This window comes from Ictidomys tridecemlineatus, chromosome 1 (genome assembly GCF_052094955.1).
Source record: "Ictidomys tridecemlineatus isolate mIctTri1 chromosome 1, mIctTri1.hap1, whole genome shotgun sequence".
In the NCBI taxonomy this organism is placed as follows: Eukaryota; Metazoa; Chordata; class Mammalia; order Rodentia; family Sciuridae; genus Ictidomys; species Ictidomys tridecemlineatus.
In genome coordinates this window covers 150950643-150973689 of record NC_135477.1, presented here as the reverse complement: position 1 = coordinate 150973689, position 23047 = coordinate 150950643, and the positions used below count along the sequence as shown (strand labels likewise).

The following is a 23047-nucleotide window of genomic DNA, read 5'->3' as shown; positions in this document are numbered from 1 at the left end:
TATTGGGAGTGACAGACAGGAGGCAGATGATTGAGGGATGGACAGGGGCCAGAGGAGGGGAACCTCGCTGCCCTGACCACCTCGTCCTCGCGCAGGGTCACCTGTATTTGTCCCATTCCACAAAAGAAGACGACAGGCTCTAGAAGCAGGTGGTTTGCAGCAGGGTCTGGAGTGGGTCTAAGGCGGCCTGAGAAGCCGCTGGTGGCCACGAAGACGTCTTTAAGTTTGGGGTTAGAAAGGATCCTGTTGCTGTCCCCACATGTCCCACCTTCGCGGAAATCCACAGCCCTGAGCTGCTGCCTGGACCCTCATGGCTCCTCACGTGCTCCCCAGTCTGTGGTCTCCGGCAGGGTCTGGATTCCAGCCCGGGTCATGAATTTCCCACCTCCACCTTCCATAGTCTCCCCAGCATCTCAGTCCCTCTCCCTCTCCCTCTCCCTCTCCCTCTCTTTCTCTCTCTCTCTCTCTCTCTCTCTCTCTCTCTCTCTCTCTCTCTCTCTCTCTCTCTCTCCCCCTCTCCCCCCTCTGTCTCTCCCTCTCTCTCTCTCTCCCCTTCTCTCCCCCTCTCTCTCCCTCTCCCTCTCTCTCCCTCTCCCTCTTTCCCTCTCTTTCCCTCTCTCCCTCTCCCTCTCCCTCTCTCTCCCTCTCCCTCCCTCTCCCTCTCCTTCCTCTCTTTCCCTCCCTCTCCCTCTCCCTCTCCCTCTCTCTCTCTCTCTCTCTCTCTCTCTCTCTCTCTCTCCCCCCTCTGTCTCTCCCTCTCTCTCTCTCTCTCCCCTTCTCTCCCCCTCTCTCTCCCTCTCCCTCTCCTTCCCTCTCTTTCCCTCTCTCTCCCTCTCCCTCTCTTTCCCTCTCTTTCCCTCTCCTTCCCTCTCTCTCCCTCTCCCTCTCTCTCCCTCTCCCTCTTTCCCTCTCCCCCTCTCTCCTTCCCTCTCTCTCTCTCCCTCTCTCTCCCTCTCCCCTTCTCTCCCCCTCTCTCTCCCTCTCCCTCTCCCTCTCCCTCTCTCTCCCTCTCCCTCTTTCCCTCTCTTTCCCTCTCTCCCTCTCCCTCTCCCTCTCTCTCCCTCTCCCTCCCTCTCCCTCTCCTTCCCTCTCTTTCCCTCTCTCTCCCTCTCCCTCTCTCTCCCTCTCCCTCTTTCCCTCTCTTTCCCTCTCTCTTCCTCCCTCTCCCTCCCTCTCCCTCTCCTTCCCTCTCTTTGCCTCTCTCTCCCTCTCCCTCTCTCTCCCTCTCCCTCTTTCCCTCTCTTTCCCTCTCTCTTCCTCTCTCTCCCTCACTTTCCCTCTCTCTCCCTATCTCCTTCTCCCTCCCTCCCCCTCTCTCTTTCCCTCTCTCTCTCTCTCCCTCTCTCTCCTCTCTCCCTCCATCTCTCTCTCCCTCTCTTTCTCTCTCTCTCTCTCTCTCCTCTCTCTCTTTCTCTCAGGAAGTGCCCCCGTATATCACACATCTGAGCCCCCTAGTGAACCCCCCTCATCACAGAACTCTGATACCTGCTCACAACCCCAGCTCCACAGGAGGCTGAGGCAGGAGAATCCCAAGTTCAAAGTCAGCCTGGGCAACTTGGCAAGACCCCATCTCAAAATAATTTTTTTTAAAAAGCTTAGGCTTCAATCCCAAGTGCCAAATAAATAAATACATAAATAAATAACAACTCATGCAACCATCTCAGGGCTGCAGGGTGCAGATGGCCGGCCGCTGCAAATCCCCATTCCCCTGAGTGTCTTCGAGCCCAGCTGAGCCCCCTGGGCTTCGACACCCCTTTACCTGCCTTCGCTGTGCCCCGGGGTTCACTGCATCATCTACCATCTCTGGAACAGGGTCTCTGCCTCCCCAGGGCCCCGCACTGACAGTTAAAGAACCCTCTTCCCTTCCGGGTGAGTCCGCTGGTTTAGTAGTGGTCTCCCAGCAGGCGAGCTTGTTATCCACCCGACCCTTTATTCTGGACTCTGTCCCAACCCAGGGAATGAGGATCAATGTTCATACGACAAACACTCTCGGGTCCTTGCCGTGTGAGACTCTGGCCAGGCTCTGGGGGGTGGTGGGCGCCGACCGTTTGCCTGGGAGACACCTGTAGGTGGTGGCAATGTGGCCAGCACAAGCTCGCGGTCAGGGAAGGCCTCCCAAGGAGGGGCTGTTGGGGCAGACTCTCAGTCTGAGTAGAAGCCCCCCAGGCAGGTAGAAGCTGGGCAAGTGGATCAACGGAGTGAAAGAATCCTGACTCCAACTGGCTTCAGCCAAAAAAAGGATTCTTTGGGCTCATGAGGTAGAAACCCACCTCCATCCACCATTGAGCTTTTAAAAAATTTTATTTGGAGACAGGGTCCGAGAGGAGTCAGCCTCTCTCTTCCCCTGGTTGAATCCTTTCTCCAATCTCCTACTTCAGACCCCTCATGGCCTCCTCTTGCTCTTGGCCTCTCCATGGCCACCAAGGCTGCAGGACTGGCCCTCCCCTAGTGGTGGCCTCACCATCTCCAGGGCCACCCTCAGCTCCAAAACCAGCAGAAAGATTCCCTTTTCCTACAGCCCAACCAAGAAGCTGGAATCTCGACTCTTCAAAAGGGGGACCTGTGTGTGTATCTGGGAACCCCAGGCCTCGGGAGGACCTCCCAAGGGCAGACCCCCACGGAGAGGCCACTGTGAGCTCCCCAAGGCAGGGGGGGGGGGCGCGGCACCAGGTGGAGGGGTAGGACACTGGGTGGGAGCCAGGACCCAGCAGGGTGGAGAGCACAGGCTGCCATGCCCACAGCCCCTCCTCCACCCCCTCCAGAAGAGTCTCAGGAACTGGACAGCAGCCTGCCATCCTGCCTGCCTGCTCTGCCCCGTGTGGGGCAACAGGGCCCACCCCACCCAGGGGAGCAGGCGGAGGTGGGGGCCGGCAAGGGAAGAAGTGCCGGCCTCTCCCAGCCGCTGAAGCCCTGCACCCACACACCCCTACCCTGCTCCAGGGATGAAGGCCTCACTCGGTAAACACGAGCTCATTAATAGCCTGATTAATCACACCTCATATTTTCATGGTGCTTTTAAAAATAAAACATTTGAAAGCATGTTCACACCCACCCTGGGCCTCCAAGTTCCTCCCCGGTTGCAGGTGAGGAAATGGGTGGGGGGTCTCAAAGAGCAGCATGGCCCAGGTGGCTGGGGGCATCCTGGAGTAAGGGCCTTCTCCCTGCTCAGAACTTTGCCTGTGGGAGGCTCTGCCCTGTCTCTGGGTCTCCCCACAGAATAAGAATGAAGGGGCCACCCTTGGGCAGATCTTCTGAATTCCTGGGGAGAAGAATCAGGGGTTGTTTAGTCACTCAACAAACACTCCACCACATGGGAATTCAGGGTCTAAGGAGGGACACAGCATGAAACCCCCCACACACTGTTGTGAATGTGGCATCCACCCTGGAGGGAGGTCCACCCAGGTGGAGCAGGTAGGGTGGGTCCACCACAGTCCAATCCACTAGCTGCCTGCAGCAGCTTCCCATCCATGTACCCGCTGCTGCCCCTCCCCCGCTGCCACTCCTCCCCCACTGCTCCTCACTCAGGGTCATCTCACTAGGTCCCTGCACATGGCCCCCAAAGCTTTCCTCCACCCATGCAATGAAGCCCCAACTCCTTGCTGGACCCTAAAGCCTGTCCCTCCAGCATCAGCCAGAAGAGGCATCCAGCTCTGTTCCTCTGTGACGCAGGAGCCTCCTCCTGCCCCTTCCCCTCGGCCTCCTCGCTGGCCCCAGGCAAGCCATCTGCTTCCTGTCTTGGGGATTTCACTGTCCCTTTTCCTGAACCTCTCTTTAGCCCGGCCTCAGAGGTCAGAGCACGGCCATGATGTCACTTCCCGGGCCCCCCACACCCACATCCTTTCTGCAACATCACCCTCCTCACTTCTTACCAGAAATGCTCGGTTTGGGGGTTCATTTCCCCAGAAATCCCGAGAGCCGGCCCTGCGTCTGTCTTGCTCATGGCTGGACCCCGGACCCAGGACCGTTCCTGACACTCACAGGCCTCACTAAGTATTTGTTGAATACGTTTCAGGTTGTGGGTGGCCTCGGGTGGCATCCGTCCCAGCTCAGCTCTGGCCGAGGCCCCTTCCCCGGGGTCTCTTCCGTGTTCTTGGCCCTGGGGCCTCACCTGCTTTCCTGCCCTGTTGAAGCCTCCACCCCTTAAGCCCCAGCCTCCCAACACTCATGCACACCCTTCCTGTCCTCGCTGTCCCTGGGAAAGCCCAGGGGGTGGGGTCTGCCAGGGTGGTTGCTCCTGCCCTTGCTGGGGACAGCCCAGGCAGGGGTGCCAGCTCCAGCTGACTTGGGCAGCTGGCGCTCTCCTGAGAGAGGCAGGGGCCAGCTGGCCAGCCCCGGGGCTCACCGCAAATAGGGTTCTCACTTCGGGGCCTGAGCCGTCTGCACAGCCACGTCTGCATTTCCTGGAGGCCAAGAGCCCATCAGGAATCTGCTGATAAATGAAAGACGTCTTCTAACGGATTCCAAGAGGGCAGCTGGGCAAGTCCTGGGCCAGCGGGAAGCCTTGGCTGCAGGCAGTGGAAGGGCCTCTGGGAAACCAGGGGTGAGTGGGACTCAGGACATAGCAGGGAAGGGGAGCCAGTGGGCCCTGTGCCTGCCCACTGTCCTGCAGCGATGGCACAGTGATGGCACCCGACTCCCAGTGCCCAACGCCTGCACTTAGCAGCTTTCAACTGGCTGGCAGGAGCCAGGGCTGGGTAGTCTGATGGTGGGGACAGAAGCCTCAGCACCCACTTGCTCCTCCTGTGGTAAGAGCCACAGCACCGGTGAGGACAGGCATCAGGTGTAGAGGGTGTGATGGGATGTATGGGTGTCTGGGTGTTTCAGAGAGAAAAGTGTGGGAGGGGAAGCTAGTACCTAGGGATCAGTGGGTGCCTCTGCAGAGGAGAGGAAGAGGAGGGGGTGGGTCCAGAACGCAAATCCCAGGGGCATCAGACAAAGGTATGGATTCCATCCTGGCACCCCTGGAAGCCAGGCAGACACGAAACAGGTCCAGTGTTCAGCAATAGGGATGGTGGGGACTGTGGCAAACTAGAGCACTCTTGTGCTGTGTTGCAAATGTCACAGATCATATGGCACTTAGTATATCCTGCTGAGTGTTGTCCTTGATAAACAAGCGCAAGTTCCTATAAAAGAGAACTCTAGTAGCCTGGGACACAGGAGGGGAGACATCTGAAGTTCATGTTTTGCCTTAGTTCAACTGACCCTGGGGGTGCAGGGGAGGTCAGGCAGGTGCTGACCACAGAGTAGAGGTCACATGGTAAACTGGGGACCAGGTGGAGGGGAAGCTAGCCCAACTACCCAGGCAGTGTCCCATGGTCCCTAGTACATCCTGTAGCGTCTGGGTTTACCACCTACCCATGGCCTTCTGTGTCCTTGCTAGAGGGCATAGCTGCAGGCTGGAGGGTGCCCCCTGGGGCCACCCAATAAATACCCCCTCCAGAGATGGGGGGAGGCTGAGCCCGCGTGGCGTGACAGAGGCCCTGGAGAAGTGAGCTATGTCCCTTATTGGTCACAGTACATTTATTTTTCATTAGCAGTTAAATGCAGACATGAGGGATTGTGCAGGGTTCAGCGGGTGGCTGACGGGAGCGGTGCTTGGTGCGCTGATCGATAGGGAGCTGCGGGAGCGCGCCTGCTGCCCGCGCGCTTGGCCAGAGGGGCACCCTGCCCACACAGCTCCGGGGCAGCAGACAGGCTCAGGGCATCTCGCTGGGACTCCGTTTATTAAAGGGTGAGGCAGGAACAGGTGGAGAGCCTGCCCTAGGGCTCCATGGTGACTGTCCTCCCACTCCTCAGGCCTCCGCAGGGCCTGGCTCTGGAGCCCAGCTTGGCCCTGTCTCCGTGTGGCCCTGGAGTCTGCAGAGACACTATGGCTTGTCCAGGTACATGTCTGCAGAAACCACTGGGCCTCCTGGTACTGGCCCATACCCACCCTCCAGAGCCACCTCCCAGCTTCCCAGAGTCACCATTCTCTAGACCTCAGGAGGCCTGGATGCCACCCCACACCCCTAAGCCCGCCGCCTGGGTCAGGGCTGGGCATGCAGCTGGGTGGTAGAGCGTGTGCCAGGAATGTGCGAGGCCTTGGCTTCCATTCCCAGCACCAGCAAACGGGTCATGAGGTGGCCACCACGGCGCAGTCTGAGTCCAGGGACGGGTCTGGGGCTCCATTGCAAGGGATTGCTCCTGGGCCTCACATCCTCCATCTGTAAGATGTCTAGATGGTCTCCTCTCTCTGCCTGCATCCCCCACCTTCCTGAGCCTACAACAGGAGGGTGGCTCAGGGTGGCTGGGGCTGGGAAGGGCAGCCTCCATTTCGCTCACTGCAGGTGTACTTGGCGTTCATTATGGAGCTGCAGGAACATGCAAGGGGTGGGCAGCCGCTGAAGGGAGGTCACCAGAGGGAGAAATAACCCAGGGAGAGACCAGAGTCTGCACAGGTCGGCAGGGGGAGGAGTGGGGACGGGAGGAGCATCAGGGCGCCCATTGAGGGGTGGAGGACCAGCCTGCTGCTGGCAGCTCTGCCCGGCTACATCGGAAATGCCCTCTGTGCCTCATACCCCACAGGGGCACAGCTGTGGCCCTCCTAGGACAGGGCATTTGCCAGCTCTGGGCCTCAGTTTGCTCAATGGCCTCACGCCCGAAGCTGGCAATGGGCACTCCTGAGCTGGGTTGTAAGAGCAAGGCCCCAGGAGCTCGGCTACGGACACCTCCCATAGTACCTCGGGGGCCCTCTTCATTTCATCCTCACAATGCGAAGAACCAGGCACCATCTCTCCCCATTTTACAGGCGAGGAAATAGACTCAGAGTGGCTGAGGTGGGCATCCCACCAGGCTCTCAGCCTCTCGGCAGCCTCAGGATGTCTGTAGGACACACATGTACACCCTGGCAAAGCCACAGGCTTGAGGCCGAGGGCCACATCCCCACCTTGGAAAGAGAGTGTCCTGTGCAAGTGGGACAAGGGGCAGGCGGCCTAGGCCTGGGTGCTCCCAGGAGTGGGTACAGGTCCAAGGAGCCAAGCTTCCCCCCTGGAAACCCTGGGTAGATTTTAGACCCCCTGGGGGAGATGCCTTCAGACTCCCCCACAGGCTGAGGTGATCCCCATTCCCAGACTGAAAGCCAGTTTCCAGAGTCACCACCAACTCCCCAAGGTCACCAATGCCGTGGATCTTACAAACCCACGTTTTCTGTGTGGTTTTCCCCTCTTTATGCTGAGGCCCCTATTAATTGTGAATGTGGGGGAGGGGGATCACTGCAGCCCTAGGGGGAGGCCAGGCTAGCTGGGTGGGCAGAAGCTGGGGGTGCCCCCAACCCCTCTCCCCACTTTTTCAAGGGTCCTGCTGGTCTGCAGATGTGTCAGACTGCTCTGGGGCTTTTACCTCCGCCGATGCCTCAGAGCCAATTACCTGTGTAATTAGCAACAAATGACTTGTGGGATGGTTGTGGGTTTTGGTTAAAATTAGAAGGAAACCCATATTTAGGTCTCCTTGAAGGGATGGGAAATAGCCCAGGTCCCCGGGACTCCCAGACAGACTGCCCTGGCTCCCACCCTGCCGTGCCCACCCAGCAGCCCTGCCTCGCCAACCCCGTCCCCGCACCCACTCTCCCTCCCCACTGCCCTCTGTCCTAGACCACTGCCCTCCAGGACTCCCTCCATGGCCCCTGGAAACCCATTCTGGCCACCAGCCCTCCCTCCATTCACTTTGTGTTTTCTGAGCACCTGCTACGTGTAGGGACACACCAGGAAGAAGACCCCAGAAGCAGCCAGAAGAGACTCCCACCTGCCCTGCCAGGGTCCCCTCCGCTTCCTTCCATCTGCCCCTAGACCTGCTTCACCAGACCCCTGAATATCCACTAGGGTAACAATTCCTGCTGCCATGTATGGAAGCCTCCTAAGTTCTGGGGCCTGCACCCCAACCTCAGTGCATCTCTCACCATGGTCTTCAGAGCATTCGGCTGCTTCTTCCCCCCATTTTGAATGCCGAGGCTCAAAGAGAGCATTCAGTGGCCTGGGTTTGCCCAGCTGAGATCAGCTGAGCCTGGCCTCCCTCAGCCCTGCTCTGCACTGGGTCTTTGCCGTGTCGGCAGCCCAGGGAGAGCCCTACTTACCTTCCCCACTTGCCTCCTCTGCAGGTGCCCAGCAGAGTGCCACGGTGGCCAACCCAGTGCCCGGCGCCAACCCAGACCTGCTTCCCCACTTCCTGGTAGAGCCCGAGGATGTGTACATCGTCAAGAACAAGCCAGTGTTGCTGGTGTGCAAGGCCCTGCCCGCCACGCAGATCTTCTTCAAATGCAACGGGGAGTGGGTGCGCCAGGTGGACCACGTGATTGAGCGCAGCACCGATGGGAGCAGCGGTAAGGCTGGGCTGGGGCGGCCGGGAGCCTTGGCCCGTCCAGAGGGGCCTACCAGCCCCGTCAGCAGCAAGGCCAGGATGGAACTAGCTCTGTGGCCACCACCTCCTGTGTCACTAGGCGAGGCAGGATTCCCACACCTGGGACCCATGTGTATACCCAGATGCCTGCCCTGGGAGATGCCAGTCCTCACCAGCTTGGCAGCAGAGGAAACAGGGAAGTCCCCACGGACATACACAAAATGCCCCAGGGTCTCAGATCAAGAGGTGGCACAAGGGGCTATCTATGCCTGAGCCAGGACTGGGCTAGGCAGGGCCAGGGGCAGCCTGGCAAGAAGGTGCCAGCAAAGAAAGGGGACTTGGGGGAGGTGGGTCCCAGATGGCTAAAGAGCTGTCAGACCCCACATTCGTTTCCACGTGCATCCATTCATTCATTCATTCATTCGTTGCTCTGTTCATTCCCGTGTTCCCTAAGCAACCACACCCTGCTAGAGCACTACCCCAAAGAGAGGCAGATAGAAGGGAGAGGAAAGCAGGGTTGAGGTTTCCCGGGACACACAGGGAGGCTCCTCAGCAGACATAAACTGGGGAAGGAGTAATAATTAGTCAGGGAGAGGAAAAGGGGAAGGGCACCCCTGGCAGGGGTCACGGCACAAGCAAAGGCCTGGAGACAGACAGCCGCAGGCCAGGCAGGCTCGGAAGTGAGGGCGCAGGGCTGCAGGGAGACTGAAGGGGTGTGACCGTCCTGAGGGATTTTAAATTGTAGAGCTATGTGGCCAGAGCCATGGGTGACACTCAGGGGCACATGTGGGGGCTGACAAGACCCAGAGACACAGAGGAGAGGGAGCCAATGGGACTCTTCTGAAAGGTGCAGAGGGGGCTCCAGGGCAATAGACAGACTCAAGAAGTGCCCCTTCCTTCCGTGGGACACCACAATGCCCCATCACCAGTCCTGGCCTCAGGCAGCAGTGGACCACGGGGCTGTGTGCAGAGAACCCTTGTTTTGGGTTCCGTCATGCCCCAAGAGCAGGACCAGCAGGCAGACCCAGAGGAGGTTCCAACAACGCCCTGGTCTCCTCAGCCCTTTGGAGAGCACTGCATACATGAAGAGCCCTCAGGTTGACTTGTCTTCCCACCTGAGACACACAGCACCCATACTGTGGGGGACAGACCCACAGGTGGCCAAGATGAGGCCAGAGACTTGCTGCCACTGGGGACAGGCAGGCAGCACCCAGGACTCACACTGATGTGGAAGGCAGGCAGGCACCTTGTGTCCGGGGGGGCAGGGGAAGGTTATGTGGCCCAGGAAAGATTCCCAAAGAGTGGGTAACATTTGAACTCAGGTCTTAAAACCACTTGGAAAGAGCACTTTGCAGGCCAAGGGGACAGGAGGTGCAGAGGCCTCCAGGGTGGCCGGGGTTTGGGCTAGGAAAGTGAGCCTGCGGGACAGACAGAGGCTCAGAGAGGCCTGTGGGAAGGCACTGTGGAAGGATCACAGGGCAGATGGGGACTGCAGGGTAGCCGTGCTGTGGCCTGGAGAACTGTTTGGGAGCCCTTGCAGTCATTTGAATGGAGTTGAAGAGCCCTGCATCTAGGCAGTGCATGATCTAGTCCCCAGCAGCAGCCTGGTGTTTTATAGATGAAATTAAGACCTTAGGGCTGGGGACATAGCTCAGTTGGTAGAGTGCCTGCCTTGCATGCACAAGGCCCTGGGTTCAATACCCAGCACCAGCAAAAAAAAAAAAAGAAAGAAAAGAAAAAAGAAAAAGACCTCAGCTGTGACCTTCTCAGGGTCCCCAAAGGGTTCCAACTGGGATTTTCTGGCCTACAGAAGTCACACTGCATCCTCCTCCGCCAGGCTGCACAGGAGCTGGTCTCCTTCCCACCAAGGGTCAGCTCCGCTCCACCAAGAGGAGCCTCAGAGGACAAGGCTGTCCCTGTACTCTGCCTGCCACCTCCCTGGGTCAGTGATTCCCAGCCAGGCCCTTGTGCCCTGCACTGTCCTGGCAGCTTCTCTCCTGCAGACCTCAGACATCCAACATGGACCTGCTCTGCCTCCCACCCTCAGGAAGGAGGGTTATCAGTGACCAATATAGCCCAAGAAAGTTCTGGGCACCAGCAGCACTAGGGCCTCCTCCTGTCCCAGCAGAGGTGCCCAGAGGTCTTCCTGCCTCTGAGGACAGCTGTAGGGCCCCCGGGGTCCTGGTGAAAGGGTCAGTTGCAAAACCTCAGGGACTTAATCTGTAAAATGGGGATGAGGAAAGCCGCTTGCTGGAAAGAAGCCCCGAGGTCTCATAAACCCAGTGGGAGCCTCATGATTCCAACCAGGATTTTCTGGCCTACAGAAAATGGGCCTCACCCCACCCCAGGGCCCAGTTCCACTTTGTGACCTGAGTTCTCTGACTGCTATGGCAGGTCCCCCAGAGAAAGGACAGGGGAGGAGGAAGCTGCAGCCAAAGAACTGCTTTACTGCCTCTTTGAAGACCTTTCCCAGAGCCTCCTGGAAGGCTCCAGCCTGTCCCCATCATTAAAAACACCCCTGCCACCACACGGTCTCAAGTGCATAGTTTGGTTGGGACTCAGGCCCTGGTCTGAAGGAACCGTCTTGGACCCACGCCAGCGCCACACGGACAGCCTGCAACCTGTACTCCCAACAGGCTCCAGGGCCTTGCTCCATTCAAGTCCAGCCGAGAACAGAGCGCACAGAGACACATCCCATTCTAACCTCCAAGGCCCTCTCCTGCTCTGAACATCCAACCTCAGGCCTCCCAGGGCCAGCTCATCTGAATGTTCATTGATCTCATTGATTTCTCAACCCAAAGCCACTGAGTGCTTTGAGGCAAGGAGAAAAGCTTTCCTTACTGATCCACAAACATATCATGGCAGTGACACTGTGCAATGCACAGACCAAAGACCCTGAACCAGAACTGGTCTATGGTCAGACAGGAAGGGCGGGGATCAGGGCTCTGCCTCAGATCTGCAGCCCCTCTACTCATGTATGGGGTTGGGGTGGTTGGAGGATGCCCTCAGGAGACAGTGCCCATCTTTTGCTTTCATTCCCCATCAAGAAGCCTGGAGGAACGGACCAAAGCCAGAAAATGCTAGAACCCAAACCTGCTACCCCTATAAGAGCCTGAAATTTGAGAAATCAAGCATTGGAGTGAGATCTGGGAGTATGGTTTATTGTGCATTAAAAAAAAAAAAATGGTTACTCGAAGCAGATTGAGAAGGTGAGAATCTATGCCCCGCTTGGCCTCAGGGCCCCATCCAACCCTCTGCCTCCCACAAAACTCAGCACGCCCCCACCAGAGCCCCCGTGTGTGCCCTCAGCACTCACATCCCTCCCTCTCGCTTCTTTCCTGTCCCTCCCCGAGGTTGGCACCAGCTCACATTTACCAGACAGAGGCAGACAGCCATACCACAGAAACTGCTCCCAAGAACCAGGCCGCACAGCAACCTGCAAGAGAGAAGGGCATCGTCCCTCCCAACAAGGACCAGGCGGGGCAGGGCTGGGCTCCCCACCTCTCAGAGCTTGTGGGGCTCTGGGGCATCCCTTGCAGAGGTGCCCTCTGGGGCTGGGACACCGTGGATAAACTTGGCCCTCGTTCATGGCAACAGAAAGGAGAAGAGGAGGTGATGGGACAGAAGTGGGAGAGAACAAAAGGAGAAAGGGAACGCTTAAATTTAGTGCAGCTGTCCTCAAGCTGGGTCGCCTGGGTGTGTGAGGCTGCTGAGGGGGCACGGGGCTCCCCCTGCACCACGGGGGTCAGAGAGGGCCATCAACAGAGCCGTCCACCCGGGTCAAGTGCCTGGTTCAGAAGGTTCTGGAGGTCTCCACAGCTAACTCCAGAGGCAGAAAGGAAGAAGACAGGGAAAGGGACCACCCACAGTCCCCTCTCAGACGCCCTAGATCTCCGTGTGCGTTGCAGGTAGCTGGTGCCTAGGGGCCCCCTCCTACACGTGGACCCTGTGAGGGATCCGTGGGCAGCAGAGTAGGAGAAAGTGCCCAGAACGGAGGAAGGAGCCCTGCAATAGTAATCCCAGTCACAAGTGACCCCCCGACACACCTCCTGGCAAGAGCAACAGGGACAAGTGAGGAAAATCTGGGGACCCAGTGAGAGAGCGGAAGGGAGTCCACAAGGAGGGGCCTGGGAAGGGGTCAGGGAAAGACATGTCGGAGAAATTAAGAAGGAAAACAGCCTCCACGCCACTCGCTCAGCTGGGCGCACTGCTCCTCCTGCCATGCCGCCCTAATTGAATTTCTCTGTTAACAATGGAAACACAGCGGCAGCCTGGCCTCTCTCCCTCTTTCTGATAAGCCAATGACCCGAGGGAAATTGGGGTCAGGAGGAGGAGAAATTGGAAACAAACAGTCTTTTCTCACTCTGGGGACATTGGTTTTGGCTGAAGACCAGGGTAAGGGAAGAGGACTGGCGTCCCCTCTTCCGTGTGGACAGGGCCCTCCCAGCACTGCCCACCATCGGGGTCCAGGCGTGGCAGAAGGCAGAGCTGAGTGCACCCCGGAGAGGGGTCCCCCCTCCCCCGGCGCAGTCAAGCCAGGCAGAGCAGGTCTCTGACCCCTAATCATTAGCCAACTTCCACTGATGGCCCCTCACCCTCTTCCAACATTTTTCCCTCAGGGATGGACACCCCAGCCAATCCCAGGGTGACAGCAGAGTCCTGGACTTTGGGTTCACACAGTCCTGGGTGCCTGTTCACTACTCTGCACCTCACTTCCTTATCCATAGCGTGGTAACGACTCCATGGAAGGGGGTGAATTGAGGAGAAAATGAGCCCCCACACACACACACACACATACACGGGAGACCGTCACTAAGTCCCAAGGGCCTGTGACCCTACAGCTGCAATTACATTGGTGACAGCTCTTATCGCAGCATCACCTTCTGAATCTACCTCCTGCCCTCCAGGGAGGGGGCAGCGCCTTCCTCTCCCTCTTCCACCCCCAAAGGCCCCTAAGCTCAACCTGTCTCCCCACCCTTTCTGCCTGGGATTGTTGGAAGCCAGAACTTGTTGCCCAAGCTCCACCCGAAGCCCCTTCAGGGACATTTCTGTTAGTGACTCCAGAGAAACAAAGTAAAATGAACGAAAGTTCTAGAAACTCCACTCTGACCTTCAGAAGATATAACTCAACACTCCTTTGGGCCACCTGGTTCCCTCCGGGTTGAGGATGACCCCCAGAGCCCACTCTTCTGCCATGGATGAGATGAGGAGGCTGAGGATGGCCCTGTGTCCCTAGGGCTGCCTGCCATGGAGGTCCGCATCAACGTGTCCCGGCAGCAGGTGGAGAAGGTGTTTGGGCTGGAGGAATACTGGTGTCAGTGTGTGGCGTGGAGCTCCTCAGGCACCACCAAGAGTCAGAAGGCCTACATCCGCATCGCCTGTGAGTCCCGGGCCCAGCCCATGTCGGGTGTCATGGCGGGGGGGGGGGGGGGGGGGGGGATGACGGGTTTCCTGAAGGAGGGGAGTCTGAAAACCCCACAGTCCTGACTTGATGGAGGCAGTGCCTGGGGACAGCCCTCTCCACGTCCCCCCAGACTCTTGACGTTTCCTTCTGCCATGTGTCCTGGCCTCTGAAGGACCAAAGAACAGAGCTGGCCAGGCAGGTAGGCAGGAGGACTGTCTTGTTCTTTCAGATTTGCGCAAGAACTTTGAGCAGGAACCATTGGCCAAGGAAGTGTCCCTGGAGCAGGGCATTGTGCTGCACTGCCGCCCACCAGAGGGCATCCCCCCAGCCGAGGTGAGAGGGGGCCCCAAGGTCTACTCCACAGGTGGCGGGCTCCCAGCTCCCTGGTTCCCCTGCCTTGCTCCCCACCCAGATTGCCCTCCCGCGGGGCCGCTCTCTCTCTGGGCACTGCCAGCAGGGCTAGCCATGCAGTGGGTCGCTTCCCCCAGGTGGAGTGGCTCCGGAACGAGGACCTGGTGGACCCATCCTTGGATCCCAACGTGTACATCACGCGGGAGCACAGCCTGGTGGTGCGGCAGGCCCGTCTGGCTGACACGGCCAACTACACCTGTGTGGCCAAGAACATTGTGGCCCGACGCCGCAGCGCCTCGGCTGCCGTCATTGTCTACGGTGGGTCCCAGGCTCCCCAGTCACATGGGGAATTACTGAGGTGACTCTGGGGGACAGACATGTGGCTGGCAGGGTGGAGAGAGGTCATGGAGCTAGGACCAGGTGGGCCAGACGTGGCCTGACTGGAAAGGACAAGGTTCCCGTGGTTGTTAGGGAAGACAGGTGTCTGGGCAGAGAGCTGGGACAGGTCGGTGGTCATCTGGTGCAGGGGACAGTATGCAAAAGGAGATAAGGGACAGGAGGGGATCTAGGGAAGACACCGGATCACCTCCTGTGCTCCTAAGTCCCTAGATGGAAAGTAAAACCAAATGGCCCCGGGCAGCCCAGGAGCAGGCAGAGGGAGCAGGAGCTGCAGCGAGAGGCTGGGGCCTGGGCTGACGGAGCGCGGGAGCACCTGGCGGGAGAAGGGTGTTTCCTGCAGCAGTGCTGCCAGGCCCTAGAGCAGCGGGCACAGCTTGGCCTCCCCTCCAGGCCTCCTCTTCCTGCACAGCCACAGCCCACCCACTTCCAGCTCATGGTTCCTCTGCCCTCACGCCCTGTCCCCTGGGCCAGCATGTCTGAGGAAGCCCCCGCTCCCTGACCCCAGTCCTTCTCTGTCCGGCCAGTGAACGGTGGGTGGTCGACGTGGACCGAATGGTCCGTCTGCAGCACCAGCTGTGGGCGCGGCTGGCAGAAACGGAGCCGGAGCTGCACCAACCCGGCGCCTCTCAACGGAGGCGCCTTCTGTGAGGGGCAGAATGTCCAGAAAACAGCCTGCGCCACCCTGTGCCCAGGTACCAGCGGCCACTGCCTCCCGCATCGCTCCTCACCACGCCATCTCCGTGCCCTGGCTCCATCGTGCCCACCAGCCTGTCCCCCCATGGCTCCATCCCACCCGCCTGCCACACAGGGCCAGGCTCAGGCTGAGGCAGGGATCGGGGTCCAGTGTGCAGTTGGAGTCAGGGCTCAGCGTCCAGGCTTGGGGTTCAGCATAGGGTCTCAGTCACAGGGCCGAAGGGACAGTCTGAGGACAGAGTTGAGGGCTCAGCCTGGGGCTATGGAATCCACCTGTGCCTGGGACCAGAAGGGCCATCATGTGACTGAGCCCTACTGTCCCAGGACCAGGACGGCCTCCCAAGGGTGGGGAGAGCCAGGCGGCCCCTGGCGTCATCCGCGCCTCCCCGTCATTAGCATGTGTCATCCAGGCCAGCTGGCACTAGAGGGTGTGCAGTTCGGTGGGCCTGGCTCTGGCATCGCACCTAGGTCCAGGCCAGCCCGCCCTGCCTGGCCCACCTACCCAGTGGGGCCACCCCGGCAGATCACCCAGGGCTGGCTTCCCGGGCTGACTGCGCTGCCTCCTCTCTGCCCATGTTGTCTCATCTAGTGGACGGCAGCTGGAGCCCGTGGAGCAAGTGGTCAGCCTGCGGGCTCGACTGCACTCACTGGCGGAGCCGGGAGTGCTCCGATCCAGCGCCCCGCAACGGAGGTGAGGAGTGCCGGGGCGCTGACCTGGACACCCGCAACTGTACCAGCGACCTCTGTGTGCACAGTGAGTTCTCTCTGTCCCCGGACACGGCTCTGGTTGCCAGGAATGGCCCTGGGGAGGTGTGGCTAAGGCAGTCATTCCTCTGCCGCAGGCTGCGTTCCTCTCCAAAGCTCAGGGCCTTGGGGATACTCCTCATCCCTAACACACCCCACACATGCCCACGCATGCTCCCACCTCCCATGCCCCCGGAGACAGGCATGTATTTGACTCATTTAGCCCTGTCTGCTCACCCAAACACCTTCCTGTCCCACAGCCTCGCATCCACCCCATCCCCCAAGCGCACACACAAGTCCTGAGGGAATGCCAAGCTTGTGAGGGCTGTTAATTACAAGGCCATAACTAACAATTAAAGATCTCTGTTGGATTTTTTTCTCTAGAACACACCCTCCCCCATTCTTTCAATTAAAAACCTAATTATCTGTGTCAATTCTTTTCTGATGGACATTTCTTCCATTGTGGCAAAACCCTTCTAAAATCAATATAGTTTCCTCCAGGTAGTCGATGCTCCCTACCCCTGCCCAGCTCCAGAACTGGGGGAGGCAGACAAGGAAGAGGGCCCAGGGACTGAATAGGAATCACACAGTAAGCAGATCCATTGAGTATTAATCTGTTTTCCACTGCTGTAACAAACTACCTGAAGATGGGCTCTTGGTGAAGAAAAGAGGTTTGTGTAGCTCCCAGTTTTGAAGGCTGAAAGTCTAAATAACACAACACTAGCTCTGACAAGGTCCCTTTTAGCTACATCGTTCATGGTGTATGGCTTAGTAGAAGTGCATGTGAGAGGGAGAGAGTACATGGCAAGGCAGGAATCCAGAGAGAGAGATTATAGAGGAACTTAATACTCTCACAAGCACTTACCAGGGTCCCACAAGAACTTCCTCCACTCTCACACCACCACACTGGGAGCCACATTTCTAACATATGAACGGTTGGTGGACACACTCAAATCCTGATTTGGGAATCCCAGGAGCTCCCCTCCAGCCTAGTTGGTGAGCAGCTCCCCAGAAGAGCAGGTAGCAAGCTCAGCCTAGCAGCCAAGCCCCAGGCCACCTGCCCTTTCCTCCTCCATTTTCCCTAGCAGCCCCCTTGGCCTGAGCCTCAGACCTGTGAGGGGTGAATTGCAAGCCAGGTCGTGGTGGGTGCAGGGCTGGCACACACACGTGCTGGCACCAGGCCCCTTGCCACAAGTGTGCTAACGTCCAGGAGTGGAGGAGTGAGGACCACTGACCTCTCCTTCCCAGCCCCTGTCCCCTGCATCTCTCAAGGCCACACTCTTTCCTGCAGCTGCTTCCGGCCCTGAGGATGTGGCCCTCTATGTGGGCCTCATCGCCGTCGCTGTGTGCCTTGTCCTGCTGCTGCTTGTCCTCATCCTCGTGTATTGCCGCAAGAAGGAGGGGCTGGACTCGGATGTGGCCGACTCGTCCATCCTCACCTCAGGTTTCCAGCCCGTCAGCATCAAGCCCAGCAAAGCAGGTGAGGAGACCGCGTCCCCAGCGCTCCTTCCTGAGCCCCTGTGCCAGTTGCCACTGAGGAAAGCCCGCCCCCCCTCCGCGCTGCACCCTGAGTTTGTCTTTGTCCCCACAGACAATCCCCACCTGCTCACCATCCAGCCAGACCTCAGCACCACCACCACCACCTACCAGGGGAGTCTGTGTCCCCGGCAGGACGGGCCCAGCCCCAAGTTCCAGCTCACCAATGGGCACCTGCTCAGTCCCCTGGGTGGTGGCCGCCACACGCTGCACCACAGCTCACCCACCTCCGAGGCCGAGGACTTCGTCTCCCGCCTCTCCACCCAGAACTACTTCCGCTCCCTGCCCCGCGGCACCAGCAACATGGCCTACGGGACCTTCAACTTCCTCGGGGGCCGGCTGATGATTCCCAACACAGGTAGGAAGGACCCAGAGTGCCCCAGGGAGCCTCCAGTTCCCTCCTGGGGTGCAGGACAGCCCAGACGTCCTCCTGGGCCGCTCAGCTCCCGGAGGCCCCTGGAGCAGGCCTGCAAGGACAGGGGCAGATCGGGAGAGGACCCAGTCCTGGCTGTCAGTGGTGCCAGGCCAGAGCTTGTCCCTCCTGTTGCCTGTGGACACAGTGTTGTCCCTTCCTCTGCATAGCCAGCCAGCCAGCCTGTACACGCCTGCCCTTGGACCCAGGGGTGGGCCAGGCATCCGCCCCAAGTGGAGAGACGGACCCAAATGAGAAGAGCGCAGGCCGAGCACAGGGCCCCTGAGAGCCCGGCTGCTCTTGGCTTCTGCCTGTCGGGTCACAGAAACCCCAACAGGGTCGCAGACTCCTTGTTAGAGAATCCATGGACCCTCCTGTGGCCATCTTGGGGAGATGGCCACAGCCTCCCGTGAGGCTGGCAACTCCATCCTCCATCTAGTCCCTCAGCTTAAATGACCCTAGGTGCCCTGGATTTCCTCGCCCCTCTCTGGCTGCTCCTGTTGCCTAAATGTAGGTGTGCCTCAGCCCTCCTTCCTGGAGCCTTTCTCCGCTGAGCAATCTCACCCACTCCATGGCTTTAATCACCGTGTCTCTGCCGCGATCACTCCCACTCCTCCATCCCCAGCCAGAACCATACACCCAGCTGCTTCCTGGGCAGCTCCATCTGGATGTCTCACAGCACCTCAGATTCCTTGTGCCTAAAACAGAACCGTCTCCCACCCTCCCCCAGAGACATCCTCTTCCTTGGCTTTCCCCAGCTCATGGACAGCACAATCTGGCTGCTCAAGCCAGGAACTGGCTGGGGGGTCACCTTGACCTCCTGCTCTTCCTCATTCACCCCCTTGGACTTATGCCAGCCTCAGTCATACACCAAGTCCTGTGCGTTCTCCCTCCTCAACAGCTCTTGCCTCCTGTTTCTTGGCTTTCCCAGGAGCTTCTCCTGGCTCAGGCCACCACACCCCTTATCTCATTGCAGCTCCCATTTATCATGTCCCTCCCCCATTCAAACAAACCCCTTCTAGGGCTCCTCCCTGCTCCCTGCAAAGTGCATGTGACAAGGAAGAGATAACCTATCCCCCTCTGGCTAGAGCTGTGGCCTCTTCCCTCCCACATGCACGTCAGCACATTGCATAGCGGCTATGGACCATCAGCACCTCAGGAACACCGTGTGACCTTTGCTCATACGGGTCCCTCTGACCCTTCCACTGACTCATCTGCTACTCTCCCTTGAGTCTTGGCCTGGAGGCTCTTGTGAATCCCCCCCTGGACAGAGGATGATGACGAACCCCTCAGGGATGTTAGGGTGAGGAGGTGAGATGGCACCTGTTGGCTCCAACAAAGAGGCGAGCAAACAGGGGTCCTCCGTGGCCCTCAGCCCTTCGCCCCTGGCACTGTAGGTGCCACTGCTCCCTACACCCTTTCCTGCAGTTTGCTTGTCCTTTTCCTGGCTGGGCTGAGGGCTTTGGTGAGAGGGCCTCTGTTGCTTTCCCTCACCTCCCCGAGCGCCTGGCTTTAGTGTTCAGCATTAGCATTTGTTGAGTGCGTGTGCAAGTGTTTGTGCCTCCGTCACAGGGAGCATTCATACCGGGATGTCTGGGATTGTCACCAACTCCAGCAACATTAGGTACTAGGGGACAGTGCAGGCTAGTGAAGAGAGGCAATGACTGTATATGGGATCAATGGCTTCCTTCTTCTGGCTTCAGCTTTCTCTGAAATACAGTCATGCGTCACTTAATAACAGGGCATATTCTGAGAAATGTGTCTTTAAGTGATTTCCTCAGTGTGAACATCATAGTGTGCGCTTATGAAAATCTAGGCAGCAATGATGTCACCAAGCAATATCTGCTTATGGGAACAACATTGTAAATGCTGTCTTTCATTGACAGAAATGTCATTATGCATCAAGTGACTGTCCAGCCACCTCAGAGCTGCCCACTCTTGAGAATATCCATTTGCTTTTGGATTTTGTGGAATAAAGTTCTAGAATGTTTCCCTTTCCCCCTGTCCTGAGCAGGGCGTTCCCTCTTGATGTAGGACTCCTTATCCTGGGGCAGGGCCATTCCTCCAGCCCCCTAGAGTGACTCCCTGGCCCTGTCCTGGTGGTATCCTGCCCCGCTCCACCCTTAACCACCCTCTGATGGTGCTCCTGCAAGGTGCTGGGTGAGGCACCTGACAAGGCTCAGGAGGCTGTTGAAGGACCAGTCCCCAGAGGGGGCCAGGGCTGATGGAGAGGGGAGGAGGGTAGTGGTTCCAGAACCACCAAGTATCCAGCCCAGGCTGGGCTGGAGAAACTGCTGGAAGGAGAGCAGAGGTGAGAGGCCTTAAGTTCCAGGAATCTGAACTTTATTGCCGAGGCAGGGATATGCCCTGGTCCCAGCCAGTCCCTCTGGATGACAGGGGAGATAAGGTCAACATCCCTGGCACCTTCTGTTCCAGAGTTTTCTATGCCCAGGCTAAATAGGCATGCTTCTCCCACCCGGGTTCCCTCAGCTGTTCTTGGAATCTCCCTGACTCATCTTCATGCTAGTGTGGGTGGTGGGACAGCGTGGCAGTTCTTGCAGCACCTCTGTCCCCAGGCTAGTCCTCAACAGGAGACTCATGGAGGCACTCCTGGTAGAGTGTGCATGTCTTGCAGCTGGTCAACGTGGCCTCTTCCTGTCTGTCACAGGAATCAGCCTCCTCATCCCTCCGGACGCCATCCCCCGAGGAAAGATCTACGAGATCTACCTCACACTGCACAAGCCAGAGGACGTGAGGTGTGGGCTGAGTCCTGCTGCCGGGCGGGAAGGGTCCTGCTTGCTGCCTTCTGTCTCTGGGACGCCCCTGCCCACTCACCCCTGTGCCTGGCCTGAGGGAGGGCAGAAGAGCCACACCCTAACCCACCAGGCTCTGTAGTCCTCAGCCCTGGGTGCTGCTGCCCTGCCCGAGGCCCGGCGCCCTGGCCCCTGGTCCCCAAACAGGCCACTGACTCCTTTCCCTCCCCACCCATATTTCCCCACTTGAGGTTGCCCCTAGCTGGCTGTCAGACCCTGCTGAGTCCCATCGTTAGCTGTGGGCCCCCCGGAGTCCTGCTCACCAGGCCCGTCATCCTCTCCATGGACCACTGTGGGGAGCCCAGCCCCGACAGCTGGAGCCTGCGCCTCAAGAAGCAGTCGTGTGAGGGCAGCTGGGAGGTGAGCAGAGATCAGCCCCAGCCTGCCCACCCCCAGTGCTGGCCTCGTAGCCTCCTGCTGGCTCAGGCGAGGCCCTCAGCAGCCAGTTGGCCCTGAGCCACCTCCAGAGCCCTCCCTAGTCTCTGGCTACTTCTCAGAGCTGAGACTGGCCTAAGGGCTCCCAGATTGGGTAGAACTGACCATTGGGCCCACCCGCAGGACGTGCTGCACCTGGGCGAGGAGGCACCCTCCCACCTCTACTACTGCCAGCTGGAGGCCAGCGCCTGCTACGTCTTCACCGAGCAGCTGGGCCGCTTCGCCTTGGTGGGAGAGGCCCTCAGTGTGGCTGCGGCCAAGCGCCTCAAGCTGCTTCTGTTTGCCCCTGTGGCCTGCACCTCCCTCGAGTACAACATCCGAGTCTACTGTCTGCACGACACCCACGATGCACTCAAGGTAGGGCCCTCCCCCAGCTGCGGCCCTGTGGGCTGACTGCCCAGGGCTCTCAGCATGGAGTCCCTTGCTTCAAGGGCAGCGGAGAGGGGCTCTCCCAGCCCCCAGGCCCTGCTGACGGCCTGGACACTGCAGGAGGTGGTGCAGCTGGAGAAGCAACTGGGTGGACAGCTGATCCAGGAGCCTCGCATCCTGCACTTCAAGGACAGTTACCACAACCTGCGCCTGTCCATCCACGACGTACCCAGCTCCCTGTGGAAGAGCAAGCTCCTTGTCAGCTACCAGGTGAGGCAGAGCCCACTGCCAGCACTCGGGGGCTGCCACTGGGCACACCTGACGCCTGCTGTCTGCCTTCCCCCAGGAGATCCCCTTTTATCACATCTGGAACGGCTCGCAGCAGCACCTGCACTGCACCTTCACTTTGGAGCGCGTTAGCCCCAGCACCAGTGACCTGGCCTGCAAGGTGTGGGTGTGGCAGGTCGAGGGTGATGGACAGAGCTTCAACATCAACTTCAACATCACCAAGGTGGGCAGAAGAGACAATGTGCTCCCACCACCGTACCCCAGAAACACCTCCCCGCCTGCTCTGCCACCAGTCCCCCTCACTGCCCCCAGGCCCACCTCCTTCTAAAAACCACTTGGCGCCTTCCAAGTGTCCTGGGGTGAGAGGTTCACAGGCAAATGAAACTTGAAGAGTGGTGTCAAGCAGGGTGTGGGAGCAGGGCTGGGGGGTGCTGTAGGGGTTCCCCCTGGGAGGGCTTGGTACCGGCCTTGAAGGTTAAGCAGGAGTTGACAAGCAGCAGGGCAGGGAAGGACATTTCCAGCAGCAGGAGCTGAGGAGGGAGGACTGAAGGCAGCAGGAGCAGTAAGTGCTGGGTGGTGGCAGGGCTGGCCGAGGACTCAAGGTAGGGGAAGGGGGCCAGAGAGTGCCTCTGCTCACTGGCTGAGACTTTGGGCAGGTTGTGCACCTTTGATCCCAGGGTCCCTCTGAAGTCCAGAGAATAGGGCTTGGCACCGAGTGAGGGGTGCTCAGGAAGCCCCAGTGCCCACGCCACCTCCATGTTCTGGGATGTCTGGGAGCTGCCCCAGCGGAGGTGGCAGTGAGAAGCATTCTAACACCATCTCTACCTCCTTCCCTTCCCCAGGACACGAGGTTTGCTGAGCTTCTGGCTCTGGAGAGTGAAGGGGGGGTCCCAGCCCTGGTGGGCCCCAGTGCCTTCAAGATTCCCTTCCTCATTCGGCAGAAGATCATTACCAGCCTGGACCCGCCCTGCAGTCGGGGTGCCGACTGGCGGACTCTAGCCCAGAAACTCCACCTGGACAGGTGGGTGGGACCCGGGCAAGGAGGGGTTGTGGAGGCCCCCAGCAGTCCAGGTGGGACAGGCGGGGCAGGCAGGTGGCCTGCAAGGCCCTGCAACTTCCACCAGTGACTGGGGCAGTTACGGCATTTGGCTGAGGGGTGGTCCTGTCCTTGGTAGGCTGCGGTGTGAGGTGGCAGCCCGAGGTGAGGTCAGGCCACTGATGGGCTCTCCTCCT

General features: G+C 59.0%; 1 protein-coding gene across 2 annotated transcripts in view; it reads left to right on the top strand.

The window, feature by feature from the left end:
• Positions 1–23047, top strand: part of Unc5a (unc-5 netrin receptor A) — a 62141-nt gene that overhangs the window by 37900 nt on the left and 1194 nt on the right. The window contains exons 2-15 of one of the 2 annotated variants that reach the window (XM_021731553.3): positions 8132–8353; positions 13607–13750; positions 14004–14107; positions 14263–14443; positions 15049–15216; positions 15807–15971; positions 17253–17441; positions 17553–17855; positions 20578–20665; positions 20914–21082; positions 21281–21514; positions 21647–21796; positions 21873–22037; positions 22657–22835. In XM_021731553.3, the coding sequence (XP_021587228.2) occupies positions 8132–8353; positions 13607–13750; positions 14004–14107; positions 14263–14443; positions 15049–15216; positions 15807–15971; positions 17253–17441; positions 17553–17855; positions 20578–20665; positions 20914–21082; positions 21281–21514; positions 21647–21796; positions 21873–22037; positions 22657–22835 (2461 nt within the window). The remainder of the gene's footprint in view (positions 1–8131; positions 8354–13606; positions 13751–14003; positions 14108–14262; positions 14444–15048; positions 15217–15806; positions 15972–17252; positions 17442–17552; positions 17856–20577; positions 20666–20913; positions 21083–21280; positions 21515–21646; positions 21797–21872; positions 22038–22656; positions 22836–23047) is intronic. The other variant, XM_078049442.1, reaches the window with a different exon arrangement.